This window comes from Alexandromys fortis, unplaced genomic scaffold (assembly GCF_014885135.2).
Source record: "Alexandromys fortis isolate MF-2015 unplaced genomic scaffold, M_Fortis_MF-2015_v1.1 scaffold_70, whole genome shotgun sequence".
NCBI lineage: Eukaryota > Metazoa > Chordata > Mammalia > Rodentia > Cricetidae > Alexandromys > Alexandromys fortis.
Genome location: NW_026067955.1, coordinates 2,517,164 through 2,532,668, shown reverse-complemented (window position 1 = coordinate 2,532,668; position 15,505 = coordinate 2,517,164). Strand labels below are relative to the sequence as shown.

Sequence of the window (15,505 nt, the reverse complement as noted above, 5' to 3'; positions counted from 1 at the left end):
AAAAAAAAAAAAAAAAGAAAAGTATTTGGGTTCTGGAGAGATGGAGCACTGGCTGCTCTTCCAAAGGACCTGGGCTCAATTCCCAACATCCACACGGCAGCTCACAACTGTCTGTAACTCCAGTATCTGACCCCTTCACACAGACACACACACAGGCAAAACACCGATGCACATAAAATAAAAATAAATGAAAGAAATAAAGAAATCTGGGCTGGAGAAATGGCTCAGTGGTTAAGAGCATTGCCTGCTCTTCCAAAGGTCCTGAGTTCAATTCCCAGCAACCACATGGTGGCTCACAACCATCTGTAAAAGAGGTCTGGCGCCCTCTTCTGGCCCTCAGGCATACAGACAGAATATTGTATACATAATAAATAAATAAATATTTAAAAAAAAGAAATAAAGAAATCTCTTTGAAAAGTAGAGAGTTTTGGTTCTATAGGAAGTGAAGGTTTGAATTCAGTGTTAGGACCTTTGATTTTCGTTTACTTTTTTTTTTTGTTAGATGGATTAAAAGACAAAACCAATGAAGTTAACCAAATACAGATGTTTTAAACTCTATAGTTAGGCATTTCACTGGGCTGTGTAATATGCGGCATTAAGATTCTTGTGAGTAGAACTGCTTAGTTGAGAGGGCTAGACTCTGTGAGGCCCAAGCTTCGCTTGCTCCCACAAAGCTGCAAGGATCCATGTAGCTTTGCAGGAGCTGAGGAGGTGGAGTTAGCGAAGGTTGTGGGATGAAAGCAGTGCGTATTCCCCTTATGGGGAAAGAGAGTATGCACGGTGCATCTTAGAAAGCACTCCCAGCAGCGTGCCTTCATCCTCTGAATACTACACTCCAATTGGGAATATCTCTAGTAGTTGATGCAGCAGGAAGACATCACAAGTCCCCAGTTCTGAAAAAGAAAAATTAAAATAAAAATGAAGCGTGCCGGGCTTAGTGATGCATACTTCTAACCCCAGCACTTAGGAGGCAGAGGCAGGAGGATGTCTGTGAGTTTGAGGCCAGCCTGGTCTACATAGTGAGTTATAGGACAGCAAAGGGCTGCATAGAGCAACCCTGTCTCAATGTAGAGGGCTGTGGTGTGGTTAAGTAGGCAGCAGGCTTGCCTACCATGAGCAAGGTTTATGCAAAGCATTAGCACCTGGTTATACTCTTAGTATTCAGAAAGCAGAGACAGAGGATCAGAAGTCAGTTTGAGAAAGCCTGTGATACACAAAACTCTATCTCAAAAAGAAAAATGATCATGTGATCTTATTTCAGGGGAAAAAATGTATGTTAAGCATGCTAGCACATGCCTGTAACCTCATTCCTTGAAAGTGGAGGAAGATTGTAAGTTTGAGACCAGCCTGGGTTACATAGCCAGACCTGTTTCAAACATCATGTGTGTGTGTATTAACATGCATGTGTTACATATTTATTTATTTATTTATTTGTGTGTGTGTGCATACATAGGTATGTGTATGCCGTAGCACATTTGTGGAGGTCGGAGCACAACTATCCAGAGTTGGTTTTCTCCTCCCACCCTATGGGTTCCAGGGATCCCACTCAGATTTTTTGGTGTTTTTTTGTTTGTGTTTTTTGTTGTTTGTTTGTTTGTTTGTTTTTCTGCTGTTGTTGTTAGTTTGTTTTTGGAGACAGGATTTCTCTGCATAGCCCTGGCTGTTGTGGAACTCGGTCTGTAGATCAGGCTGGCCTCGAAACTCACAGGGATCCACCTGCCTGTGCCTCTTGAGGGCTGGGATTGAAGGTGTGTGCTACCATAGCCCAGTGCGATTCAGGTTTTTTGGCTTGGCATCAAGAAGTGCCTTTACCCACTGAGCCATCTTGCTGCCTACACACATCCACCCACCCACCCATACACACACACACACACACACACACACACGCGCGCGCGCGCACGCACACGCACGCACGCACACACGCACACGCACACACACACACATCAGAATCCTGTGAACTAGTGTCAGCCTAAGGGTGAACTTTTTAAAGGTAAGACTGTCATAAGCTGCCAAGGCCAGGAAGGCCAGGAAGGGCAGAGGGTGTGAAGGGACTCAGGACTGGGCTCCCAGACAAGGAAAACCACGCCACGGAGTCAGCCAGGCTCTCTAAAGTCCAGTTGACACTCATCGCTGTTTATGTTTTGTTTTATCTCCACAGTCCAGGTTTTCCTGTTTATTAGTGTGTCGGTGCCGAAAAATGATCTCCAAGCTTAGCCTTACAGCTCTTTAGTTCACACAAGAAAAGAGGAAACCGACATTTCCTAGCATAATAATCAAATCGATCCAACTTGGGCCACCCTGCTGTAGACAAGGACTGATTGGGATATTGAGAGTTAAATACTGCAAAAGTTGCCTAGGTGACAGGGCTTCACACAGAACCATCTGGGCTGATGGGTCTCAAGGTTACATGGCCTGCTCAATCTCAGCGTCCCAGTCTCTAGGATAGATGCCACCTTTAAATTATTTTCTTTCTCGTGTACTAACTTGTTGGAGGCCTCAAAGCAATTCACCTCTGTGGTCAGGCTTATACTTTCTGTCAATGGAAAGGATTATTTTTTTTATCATAAGGAACAGGCTGGAGAGAATAAAATGAAATCCCTATATTATGATAAATTTGAATTTGAAATCATTGCAGTATAGAAGCTAAAGTAAATGTGACTCCATTTTGTAGTCTTCAGGTGACAAGAGAAAAAAAAAAAAAAGAAAAACAAACTCCAGGTTCAACAATAGATAATTCATTGGGCAAGTAGTGACCACGATAGACGAGTGTATAGATAGCCACTGAAAATTAGGTTTATGGGGCTGGGCTTTGTCTTCACACTGAAGAAAATGCCACGTAATTAGGTCCTAGTGGGGTGTAATTCCAGCACAGACACAGAAGGATCAAAAATTCAGTGCCAGATTGGATGTGTGGGGAAACCCTGTATCAGAAGCGGGGGAGGGGGGGGTGGAATAAAGAGACAATGAATACTTAGTAAGAAGATCTTATTAGTGTCCATGGTACCACATGGCAAACTCTATTTCATCTTCTGTCCTTCTCCCGTCTCTGAGATTTTATCTAGCTTTAATTATTTTTTGGTTTTGGTTGTTTTTGAGACAAGGTTTCTCTGTGTGGCTTTGGAGCCTGTCCCGGATCTAGTTCTTGTAGACCAGGCTGGCCTCGAACTCAAGAGATCCGCCTGCCTCTGCCTCCCGAGTGCTGGGATTAAAGGCGTGCGCCACCACCGCCTGGCTTCTATCTTTAATTATATACCCATTTGTTTGTCTGTCTGAGACAGGTCTCAAGTAGCCCGGGCTAGCCTGGAATTCACTATGTAGCTTTGGCCAACCTGGCACTCCCTAGTCCTCCTGTAGCCAGTTCCTGAGTGCTGGGATGGCAGGTGCGTGCCCCTCTGTCCGCTCTCCAGCTTTCTTGGAGGGTGTTATTGACTGGACTAACCAAGCCTTTCCTCTCCTTGCAGATTACCTCCAGTATGCCAGGGCCTTGTTCATCATCTCTATCCTCTGCGTGCTCACTGGCCTGGCCTTGCTCCTCAGCTCTTGCCGCCCTGCCGAAGGAATCGTGTCCTCTAAGCTGGATCTGAAGGTGTCCATCCTCAACTTCTGCTCAGGTACTGACTGACAACTAACACACCAAGGTAAAACAGTCCAGGAGACTAAGCGTTTCTGGGGCTCTCATGCTCTTCCCGATCTGTTACCACGCTTCAGCATCCCACCGAGTGGCCAGCTCCCTGCCCTATCTCATTGCATAGAGCATGCCTTAACTGTCTTATACCAAGGAGTGGACCCCTTCTTTCTCTCATCTTTAATCTTCTGATCTTCGCCATGGATATGATCTCTGCAAATGAAAGAGGAGCTGGGAGTGGCAGTCAAAGCAGATGGAAGATGCTGACAGGTTATGACATCTTTCCTTCTGGTCCCAGCTGTCTGCTTGCTCCTCTGCCTCCACCTGTTTCTGGCCCAGGTGGAATGGTCCACAAAGAGCACCATGGATTCAGAGTTCCTGTGGGCCTATTATTTTAATTGGTGCAGTGACGTCTTGTATATCTGTGCTGGTGAGTCAGCCCCCAGCTCTGCGCTAAGGAGGAGGGAACGGGAAGTCATTTCTGTAACAGGAGGGTAGAATCAAGAAGAAATAGAAGCATGGCAGGTTTATCTGTGGAGAGGCAGTGTGGTGTGTTGGGAAAAGCTTAGATTTGACAATCAAAAGCCTAGAATTAGTAACTTGTTCTCTCACAAAATGAGGTGTGGATGGGTTAAGTAACTTGCTGAAGGGCCCACAGAAAACAATAGCAGCATTGTTGAAATCCGGGGGAGTCAAGCTGTATTCTAACCAGACTGGAATAGTCTAAAGCAGCAGTCACTGGAGGGTAAATCAACCCGGCCGGGGGAGGGAAGGGTTTACTGAAGGGAGACCTTTTAAGACTGAGTATGAGAGATGAATGCTGTTGTTAAAGCTAAGAGACCATCTGTCTGCTAAACCTCACCTCAATTTTCCCCTCCTCTAGGGATCATCTCTTTCCTCAACCACTTAACTTTCCAATCTCATCCTCCTGATGAAAGTGTCAGTACGATGCCACCGCAGAAGTCCAGGCTGAGCTTTGGTCCAGGGCCAACAATACCACCTGCTACAGCTGAAAAGTCAAGTCCTGAGGTGGAACTTCTAAGTTTGAGAGAGAAGAAACAAGCAAGTGTGAGCGGGGAGAAACAACCAAAGACGCGACTGTGACAGACACAGGGAAGGCTATATCCTGCTGTCTGGCAGCAGTGGGCTGAGTGAGAGGTGATTGTGCAAATCTGATGAAACCTTCTGATATCATGTCCATGGCAGCATTAAAGCTAACAAAATGTCTTTTGTGTGTGTCATATCCAAAATACGTAAGACCATAGGAAATGAAAGGGCTGCCAGGTGGTGGTGGCACACGTCTTTAATCTCAGCACTCAGGAGGCAGAGGCAAGCGGATCTTTGTGAGTTCGAGGCCAGCCTGGTCTACAAGAGCTAGTTCCAGGACAGGCTCTAAAGCTACAGAGAAATCCTCTCTCAAAACAACAGCAACAATAATAATAATAGTAAAAAAATGAAGGGTTGAAGAAATGTCTCACTAGCACCCACAAGGCTCCTTAAAGAATAGATGCAGATGAGGAGATGGAGGACATCCAATATCCTCTTCACGCACGAGCACGCACACGCACACACTCACACACACTCTCTCTCTCACACACATCTTGAAAGAAAAAGAAGTTAATGAAAATTCACTTAGAAAATCTATTTTATTTTTGCAAAGATTTATTTCTATTTGCATCTCTGTGCCTGTGTCTCTGTGTGTGTCACGTGTTTGCGAGTGCCACCAGAGGTCAGGAAGGAGAGAGCATAAGGTCCCCTGAAACTTGAGTTAATGGCAGTTGTCAGCTGTCTGACTTGAGTTCTGGGAACTAAACTCAGGTCCTCTGGAAAAGCAACAAGTATTTTTTGTTTTGCTTTGGTTTTATTGAGACAGGGTTTCTCAGTGTAACCTCCCTGGCTGCCCTGGAACTCACTCTGTAGACCAGGATGGCCTCGAACTCACAGAGGTCAACCTGCCTCTACTTCTCCCATGTGCCACCACCGCCCAGCAGCAGCAAGTATTCTTAACTACTGGAGTCCTCACTGAGATATGTTTAAAGATAATGCTAACAGAATTTGGAGTCATAAATGACAAAAGCAAACAATATGCAGTATGTGCGTATTGTTTTCAGGCACTGGGGAGTCTCATGAACCTAAGCCGTCCTTGATGAAGAGGGTTAACCTGAATTGTTTTTACTGTCTAAGGCTTTGGGCACTCTCAGGGTGGAAAACAGTTGGGTAATACTGATGGATATGGATTGGGAGTCACCAGTGGAGAAAATATCAACTATCCCCAAAATCTGAGAGGTACTGGGTAGATTCTGGGGAACCCATGGAGGTCCCAGTTCCTATGAGGGTTTATAATTAAACTGCCCTCATGCAGTCTGGTCTGCAAAGTGAGTTCCAGGACAGCCAGGGATAAACAGAGAAACCCTGTCTTGGAAAAAATCCAAACAAATAACTCTGTAGTCAGTTATGTAAGAAACGATGCTTTGCTCCAGGCAAGGAGAAAACTTTAGCCAGGCATTCACAAACTCACTGAAATTCTCTAGCGTGCTTCTCCTGTGGAGCGGGTCATGGGCTCTGTGGTGGTTTGAATGAGATATGTCTCCCATGTCCTTTGGCATTGAATATTTATTCCCCAGCTGGTGGCACTGTATGGAGCATTTTAAGAGATGTGGCCTTGGAGGAAGTATATCGCTGGGGGTGGACTTTGAACGTAAAACATTCTCTGCCGCTTCCAGTTCACTCTGCTTCACGCTGAGGTCATGATGTGAGCTCTCAGCTTGCTGCTTCAGCCGCCAACGCCTGCTACCATGCTCCTGGCCACCACTGACTCTCGTCCTCAACAGTGCTATAAACCCGAATAAACTTTTTCTTCCGTAAGTTGCTTTGGTCATGGTGTTTTATCACAATACGAGAGAATCAACTAATACAGACTTTATCAGATTCCTAGCAGGCCTGTGATCCCTTCCATTCCTCAGACATCAGTTATGTTTGATTGAGCAAGAGGGATAAAAGGATTTCTTTTTTTTTTAATTTTTAAATTTTTTTTTTATTGAGAAAAGGAAAAAAAAGTTTCTGCCTCCTCCCAGCCTCCCATTTCCCTCCCCCTCCTCCCAACCTTCTCCCCCTCCCCCCTCCAGCTAAGGATTTCTTCCTCACAAGTTGATAGAGTTCTGTATGGCCAAGTCAGGGAACTTTCCATAACTTGTCTATTCTAAAAGATGTGTATGCTGGTATTTTCAGGCAATCATAGATCTTTATTTTTCAAGATTTATTATTTTTATTAGCATTCTTTTTAACTGTTTTTATTGAGCTGCACATTTTTTCCCACTTCCCTTTCTTCCTTCCCTCTCCCCTTCTACTCCCCCCCCTAATTTACTCAGGAGATCCTGTCCTTTTCTCCTTCCTAAGTGGATCCATATATGTGTCTCTTAGGGTTTTCTTTGTTGTCTAAGTTCTCTGAGGTTGTGAACTGTAGGCTTGTTAGCCTTTGCTTCATGTCTAATATCCGTTTATGCTCAAGATTTATTTTTATTTTTAAAGTGTGTGTGGGTGTGTCCATGAATGCAGGTGTCCTCATAGGCCGGGGGCATCAGATCACCCTGGAGCTGGAGTCACAGGTAGTTGTCAGCTCGTAAATGGGTTCTCTGCAGGAGCGATTATGTGCTTTTAGCCACTAAGTCCCCTCTCTAGCCAAGGGTGCTAGAACCAGAGCCATATGAACGCTAAGCATGCATTCTGCCAGCCAGCCACATTTTCAGCCTTTCGTAAAGCCCTAATGCTAACTGGAGCTCCCTGTCAAACTCTGAGTCCTAAAGATCCCTGACACTCATTCTCCGTACCCGGCTCTCCCTCCTCCCCTCTCTTCCTCTGCTAATGTGTGTGTGTGTGTATGTCTGTGTGTGTGTGTGTGTGTGTGTGTGTAGGTGCATGCACCCCTAATGTGCTTGTATAGGTCAGAAGTTGATCTCAGGAGTCTTCCTCTACCACTCTGCACATATTGATGATTGATTATCTATCTATCTATCTATCTATCTATCTATCTATCTATCTATCTATCTATCTATCTATATGACAGTGTCTCTCATTCATTGACCTGGAGCTCACCATTGCAGCTACACTGGTTGGCTAGAGATCCCTGGGATCCCCCTGCCCCCTCTCCCCTGCACTCAGTCAGAGATGCACATAGCCATACACAGTGGAGATCTGAACTCAGGTTCTCATACTTCCGTGTCAGGCAGTTCGTGTGCTCAGCCATCTCCCCAAGCCCCCGTTTTGTCTTTCGTACCTATCATTGCAGCCACTGCTCCCTTGGTTGAGCTTCGTTCTTTTCTCCAAGCCTGGCAGAGGAGCAGACCAAGTGCCCAGGTTTCCTTGCTGCTCTCAAAGTCAAGCTCCTGGCTACCCTTATTTTAATATAAGGATTTACATAATGTTCGTAGAAAATAAAAATAACCTACATGGTGCCATCCCATAGTTTTTATAATCCCAACCCCTGACCAGCAATTCCCAAACATACCCAGATGGCAACTGGTTTCTAAGTGGGCAGAATCATGAGTACTCACAGAGAAGCCAAAGTCCACAAGCAAGCTCCTTATTTGACCCCTGACTTAGAAAACCGTTTATTCTGTGCTTAACTCGCCTTTCCTGGAAGCATTTATTGCTACTTCCTAACTTCAATTAGCCTCCCTATAGCTGCCCGCCCTTCAGCCAGTTCCTGGAACGGTGCCTGGTGCTTGGAGGTCTCTGCAGTCAAGGCAAGCTCCTCCCACACGTCCCACATAAACAGCCTCTGCAAGGGGATTAGCTAATTATTTTATTCATCCAGGTTCAAAATCCTTATCTACAGTTTCTTGACTTCATTGAGAGGAACAGACGTTTTAAACAGGTGCGGGGGAGGGCGCGGGAGGCAGGGAGAGGGTTCTGCGTCGGAGTGAGAGTGGAATCCGGATACTAAGAAAGAAATTGAGCTGGGCGGTGGTGGCGCACGCCTTTAATCCCAGCACTCGGGAGGCAGAGGCAGGCGGATCTCTGTGAGTTCGAGACTAGCCTGGTCTACAAGAGCTAGTTCCAGGACAGGCTCCAAAACCACAGAGAAACCCTGTCTCGAAAAAAAAAAAACAAAAAAACAAAAAAAAAAAGAAAAAGAAATTGTACAGGACCTAGATACTAGGGAGCAGTGCACTTTCCCACTTTGATTGCCTCCCTAGGAACTGAATAAATTAGTCCTTTCTCTTTCTTTGATTATAAAGAATTCCTTAAAGCATGAGAGAGGGCCAGTGATTAAGAGAACTGGGTGCTCTTGCAGAAGACCTAAGTTTAGTTCCCAGCACCCATGTCTGGCAGCACCACAGCTTTTTGTAACTTCAGTTTCAGGGGATGCAACAGCCTTTTCTGGCCTCCATGGACACCTCTACACACACACACACACACACACACACACACACACTTTTAAAAGAGTTCCTTTAAAAAGCTAATTGTATTTTCAGCCAAATTGGGTAATAAATTGCCCTTAGATACATACTCTACCCTAAATACTTTTTGTAGTAGATGAAAGGGAAGAGGGAAGAGAGTCCTCGTCAAAACAAGACTAACAATTCACACACCAGAAACAACAAACAAAACACAAACTAGGGTCTCAAGACAGATTAGCGTATAAATAAATAAATAAATAAATAAATAAATAAATAAAAAGAGTTCTAGAAAAGGGGCCGAGCCAGCAGCTGCCAAGCACTGACTAGACCTGTAATTTATTCAGAACTTGGACCCAAGGGGCAAAAGGCCACAAATCCAACAGTGAAGCAGCCTATCAGGTCATTAACTGCTTCTGTAATGTTCCTTAATAGCAGGACAGGAGACCTAAAGCACCAAATCAGAAGATCCAACTTCAGGTGGTGGTGGCGCACACCTTTAATCCTAGCCCTTGGGAGGCAGAGGCAGGAGATCTCTGTGAGTTCGAGGCCTGACTGGTCTACAGAGTGAGTTCCACGACAGCCAGGGCTGTGGCCTGTCTCAAAAAACAAAACAACAACAAGAAAAGGAAGGGAAGGGAAGGGAAGGGAAGGGAAGGGAAGGGAAGGGAAGGGAAGGGAAGGGAAGGGAAGGGAAGGGAAGGGAAGGAAAATGACCTGAGTTGAGGGCTTTGGAGGTTTGGATAAAGTGCTGGCTGTACTGGTGTAAGACCTGAGTTTGGAGCCTAGGAACCAACATAAAGCTGGAAGAGATAGCAGAAGTCTGTAACCCCAGGCTCCCACTCAGGATGGGAGACAGAGCGGGAGATAGATCTTAGGTCGGCTAGTCTGAGACATGCAGAAATGAACACTGAGAGATGAATACTTAGTATAGTCATCTTCCTCCATGTGTCTCCACACACAGGAACACACGCGCACACTTGGGGGAGGGTAGGGAGGGGAGGGGAGAATATGAACAAACAAACAAGCCAACAAACCTAACTTTAGACAGTGCATCTTTGGCCAAAATAAGAAAACATTGAAACATCCAGATTGAGTACGGGGGGGGGGGGGGAGAAACAACAACAACAAAAGTGCCTATAGGAGCTGAGGATGCAGGCAAGCACACATGAAGCCCCAAGTTTCCATCCCTGATAGACTGGGTATGGCTAGCACACACCTGTGACCCTAATACTCAGTAGGCATCGGCAGTATCAAAGTCTTTTCAGCTACATAGTGTGTCCCAGGGCACCCTGAGCTATGTGAGTGAGACCCTATTTTATTTATTTTCAAAGATTTATCTTTATTTTATGTGTCTGGGTGTTTTGTCTCTATGTACGTTTATGTGCCATGTGCGTGCAGTGCTGGTGAAAGCCAGAAGATGTCAGATCCTCGGGAACTGGAGTTACAGTTGGCTGTTAGCAGCCATGTGGGTGCTGGGAAGTGAACCCAGGTCCTCTGTAAAAACTGCAAGTTCTCTTAACTGATGATCCATCACTCCAGCTCGAAACATCTGTCATCTATCTATCTATCTATCTATCTATCTATCTATCTATCTATCTATCTATCTATCACCATTTAGCTATCTATCTTTTGTTTTGTTTTTGTTTTTGTTTTTTCGAGACAGGGTTTCTCTGGAACTAGCTCTTGTAGACCAGGCTGGTCTCGAACTCACAGAGATCCGCCTGCCTCTGCCTCCCGAGTGCTGGGATTAAAAGCGTGCGCCACCACCGCCCGGCTATCTTTTGGTTTTTGAGAAAAGATTTCTCTGTGTACCCCTGGATGTCTAGAAACTTACTCTGTATACCAGTCTGGCTTTGAACTCAGAAATCTGTCTGCCTCTGTCTCCTGAGTGATCAGATAAAAGGCATATGCCACTATTGTCTGGCAATGCCTTAATTCATTTTCAAAATCTGCTTTTATGTAGGTATTCCAAGAAAATGTTATAGAAACCTAACAGTCAACAGTAGAGTATTAATTCATTACACTGAAGTAATTTGTGGGTACATATGACAAAAAATTTAGATTAAATTATAATGAGATAACAAAAGAGAGCAAATCTATGTTTCATGCATCCAGGTTTAATTTGTTGTGATTTGGATAAAGAAACAAATGAAATAAAGAGCATTTAGCATTTCTTGAAACTGTTATATTTTTGTAAATGTTCTACATATTTGAAAATAAAGTCTTCCTCCCCTGCTTCTCTCCCTCTTTCCTGCCTTCCTCATTTTCTTTGACATGGGGTTTTCCTATATAACCAAACTGAATCACCCTGCCTCAGCCTCCTGAGCTAGGCCTAGGATTTTAAGTATGTACCACCAAGCCTGGCTATTTTCTTTTTGTTGAGTGTGTTTGCTAGATTATATCATATGCTCTAATTTCATATACCCTGGAAAAATCCAATTTAAAGGAAAGAGGGCTTGTTTTAGCTTTTACAGCCCATCATACCACATGGCAAGAACTGGATGCATTTAACAGGATAATTTTTTAAAGATGTCTCCATTTTAAGAACATTTAAAAAGTAGACAAATAGAAGTCACAATGGAAGCAATAACTAGAATTAATCAAAAATGAAATAATTATGAAAATCAACCCCTAAGGTGTTAGAGGTATGGACTGGACCTCCAGAACTACATAAAAATAAAATAAAACCCTAAAAACATTAATCTGAAACAAAAATATTGTTTAAAGTAAGTGAGTGATGTATTCAATTTTCAAGTCAGCAAAATAATAATTTTTCATATTTTAAAATATGAAAAAATAGGTCCAACCATTATCTTGTGTATTAGTTACCTTTTCTGTTGCCATGGTAAAATACCCTGACAAAAACCACTCAAGGCAAAGTTTATTTTGCTTAGAATTGGCGGGTACAGCCTGTCATGTCAGGAAAGTCAAGGCAAGCGTTTGAAGCAGCTAATAACATTGTATCCCTACTAAAGGACAAAGCAAACACTGACCACTCTCACTGAGCTTTGAAGCTACTGTTCACATTGTATCCACCCTCAGAACAAGCCACCAGTGAACGCTCTCACTCAGCTTTTAAAAATGCAGTCCAGGATCCAAACCCAGGGAAAGAATACACCCACATCTAGGGAGGGTCCTCAGTAAATTAACCTAATCTAGACAATCCATTCCGTTCCTGGTATGCCAGAGGCTCTCTCCTAGGTGATGCTAGATCCTGCCAAATTCACAATTACCATCACAACTAAAATCTAATTCTGTGGACAAAAAACTAAATAAAAAACAAACTACAGCACCTGGAGAGATGGCTCAGAGATTAAGAGCACTGGCTACTTTTTAAGAGGACCCAGGTTGATTCCCAGCACTCACATAGAAGCTCATAACTGTCTGTAACTCCAATTCTAGGGAATCTGATCCTGCCCTCTGGCTTCCACAGGCACCAGGCTTACTCATGGTACATAGATGTATATGCAGGCAAAGCATCCAGGCACACAAAATTAATTAATTGGTTTTAATAAAAACAAACTGCAAGCAAATATAATTAAGGGAAAAGAGAAGAAAGCTTAAACAATATGAACAAAAAGGAAAATGTAGCTATGTACATGTCTACATATATGCATATTCAAGTATATTTTATGTAAATCTCCTTATTCTTCCTTGCTCATGTTTTTCTATGTTAAGTATCCCAGAATGACCTTAAACTTTTCCAGGTTTTTCTTGTAACACTAACAAGTGTCTGTTTAATATTTTGAACCAATAAAATGTCAAAATACCCTTATTAATAAATTGTGAATACACTATTACTCTTTTTCTTCTCTTGGGATGTGGTGGAGGCTGAGATATTTGAAAGATAAGAAGATGTAAATTATCCACATGGAGGTGATTTATCAAATATATAACAAGACGTTTGACTGTGATCACAGATTTAAATGAACAGAGCAGAACAGGAAGCTTAGAAACAGGCGTGCTTATGTGGAAGCATGACATGTTAGAAAGTATTTAACAGGGGAACAAGGAAATTATAACTGTTCAGATAATGACGCTGACACAACCAGACCCTGGTTTCTCTAAGTTTCCATAAGTTCCAAAAGATTAAAGCCCTAAATGTGCCAAACAAAATGTTAAGAACCTCTGCTGGGCTTAGTGGTGTGCAGCTTTAATCCCAGCATTCGGGAGGCAGAGGCAGGTGGATATCTCCGAGTTCAAGGCCAGCCTGGTCTACAAAGCAAGTTCCAAGACAGCCAGGGCTACCCTGAGAAACCCTTTTTTGACTCCACCACTCCCCCCACCAAAAAAAGGGAAAGAAAACTTTAAGACCCTTCACTGGGTAATCTGAACATCAAAATGAATATGGAGCTGGGCATGACAACTCTGTAGTCCTAGCACTCAGTGAGCAGAGACTGGAGTGCTACCTGAGCCCAGGAACTTGAAAGAAGCCCAGGAAGCACACTGAGGCTTATGTGTCTTTAAAAAGCCAGGTAGTGGGGCTGGAAAGATGAGCTAAGAGCACTTATTTCTCTACCAGAGGACCAGAGTTCAGATCTCAGTCCCTACATTAGGTGAATTAAATACACCTGTAACTCTGGCTCCAGGGTCTGACCTCCCTAGGAGTTTGCACACACACACACACACACACACACACACACACACACACAAATCCTTTGGGAAAAATTATTTTTTTCTGAGAAATTTTCAAATCCTTATTTTATTATCACCAGTATAATTCAGGCCAGGGGCAAGTTCTTTGGAAGCAGAATATCAAATTATCACTCCCCAAAGTGTTTGCTAGCTTCAAGGGGGAGACATATCTTTGCCATGGAAATATTTGGCAAGCGTCACAGTATCAAGACGGCACCACACAATGTGCCCCTTGATTCGACACAGCGGGAGGTAGACACAATCGCCACTGTAGTGTTTTGCTTAGCAATGTTTGACCTGGTTTTATAAGAGAAAGAGACACACAAGTCCAAAATGTGGGGCATTCTAGACGATAACTGGCCCAGACTATTCAAGGACACCATACTGCGAAGACCAGAGGGAGGTACCAGGATATTCAAATTGAAGATGGAAAATGTAACAGGCAGATCCAATGCTTTCATTCTGAATGTCTAAAAGGTGTTTAAACATCCTTTTGACAACTGGGGAAAGTTGAGCACAGAAACTATGCTGGTGGTTGTATTGGATGAATGTGATGTTTTCCCCCAAATTAGTAATAATGTGGGTGTGTAGGAGAACATTCTTGTTGCTTAGGAGGTGTACTGAGATGTCTGGAGGTGAAATGTCACCGTGTGTACTGCCTACTTTCAGATAGTTTGCCAAAAGAAATGAATATGTGTGGAGACCCAGGAAGAGAATAGGTCAAGATGCTGACAGCTAAAAATATGCAATCCAGAAATGTGTCAGCTCAGTGTTTCTCTGGGTTGGAAATGTTGAAAAATAAAGTGCATTTTTGAAAGGTAATTATTAGTGAAAACAGTTTTGCATTTTGGGAATTTTTCTTGTTTTTGTTTGTTTGTTTTGAGACTGGGTTTTTCTGTGTAGCCCAGACTGTCCTGGAACTCAGAGATCTGCCTGCCTCTGCCTCCTAAATGCTGGTTTCTCTGTGTAGCAGTCCTGCCCACTCTGTAGACCAGGTTGGCCTTGAACTCACAGAGATCCACCTGCCTATGCCTCCCTAGTTCTGGGATTAAAGGCATGCACCACCACAACTGGTTCAATTTCTTTTTTAAAAATATTTTTTATGTTTATATTATATGTATAACTGTGTGTGGGTATGTGCAACCCATGCATACAGATGCACTTGGCATCCAGAAACGGGCATCAGATCCCCTAGAAAGCGGAGATTTAGAAATTAGTGAGTCGCCCACTATGGTACTGAGAACAGAGCCAGGGTCCTCTACAACAGCAGCAAGGGCTCTGAACAGCTGAGCCATTTCTCCAGCCCTGTAATTTCTTTTGATGAGACACTTCAATATTCCTCCCACAAAGTACTTTTCCCAGTAGTGTCACCTCAGGGACCAGTGCTTTGGCTTACATTTGGGGGAGACATTCAACATCCAAATCATACCATGATATAATGAGGAAAAAAGATGAGCCAGAAAAAAAGGGGGGGGGATTCTTCCTTCTTCAACAACCTCAAGAAAATTTTACAAGACAAAGTTAAGGAGTTCTTAGTATTTCACATGAAGAGGAGAGCGATTACTTCATCTTTTCACCATTGCAATAATGTATCCATTTATACACAGTGTGTTTATGCACATATGTACACACACACACACACACACACACACCATGGTTACCACTCACAAATTGGCTATGGAGAGGTAGAACACATTTGTAATCTCAACACTTAGATTGAAGAATGAGTTTGAGGCCATTCTAGGTTACATAAGAATCCCCAAGCTAGCCTGAACTACATATAGATACATACACAGACACACAGATACACACAAACACACACATTGAGGAGGGTTGGAGAGAGAGA

The 15,505-nt window shown here is 43.5% G+C and overlaps 1 protein-coding gene across 1 annotated transcript in view; it reads left to right on the top strand.

Moving 5' to 3' along the window:
- Nucleotides 1-4,852, top strand: part of Tmem202 (transmembrane protein 202) — a 6,749-nt gene extending 1,897 nt beyond the window's left edge. Inside the window, exons 3-5 of the mRNA XM_050151847.1 lie at nt 3,462-3,611; nt 3,924-4,055; nt 4,509-4,852. Coding sequence (XP_050007804.1) covers nt 3,462-3,611; nt 3,924-4,055; nt 4,509-4,729 — 503 coding nt within the window. The 3' untranslated portion in view covers nt 4,730-4,852. The remainder of the gene's footprint in view (nt 1-3,461; nt 3,612-3,923; nt 4,056-4,508) is intronic.
- The last annotated feature ends 10,653 nt before the right edge of the window (nt 4,853-15,505 follow it).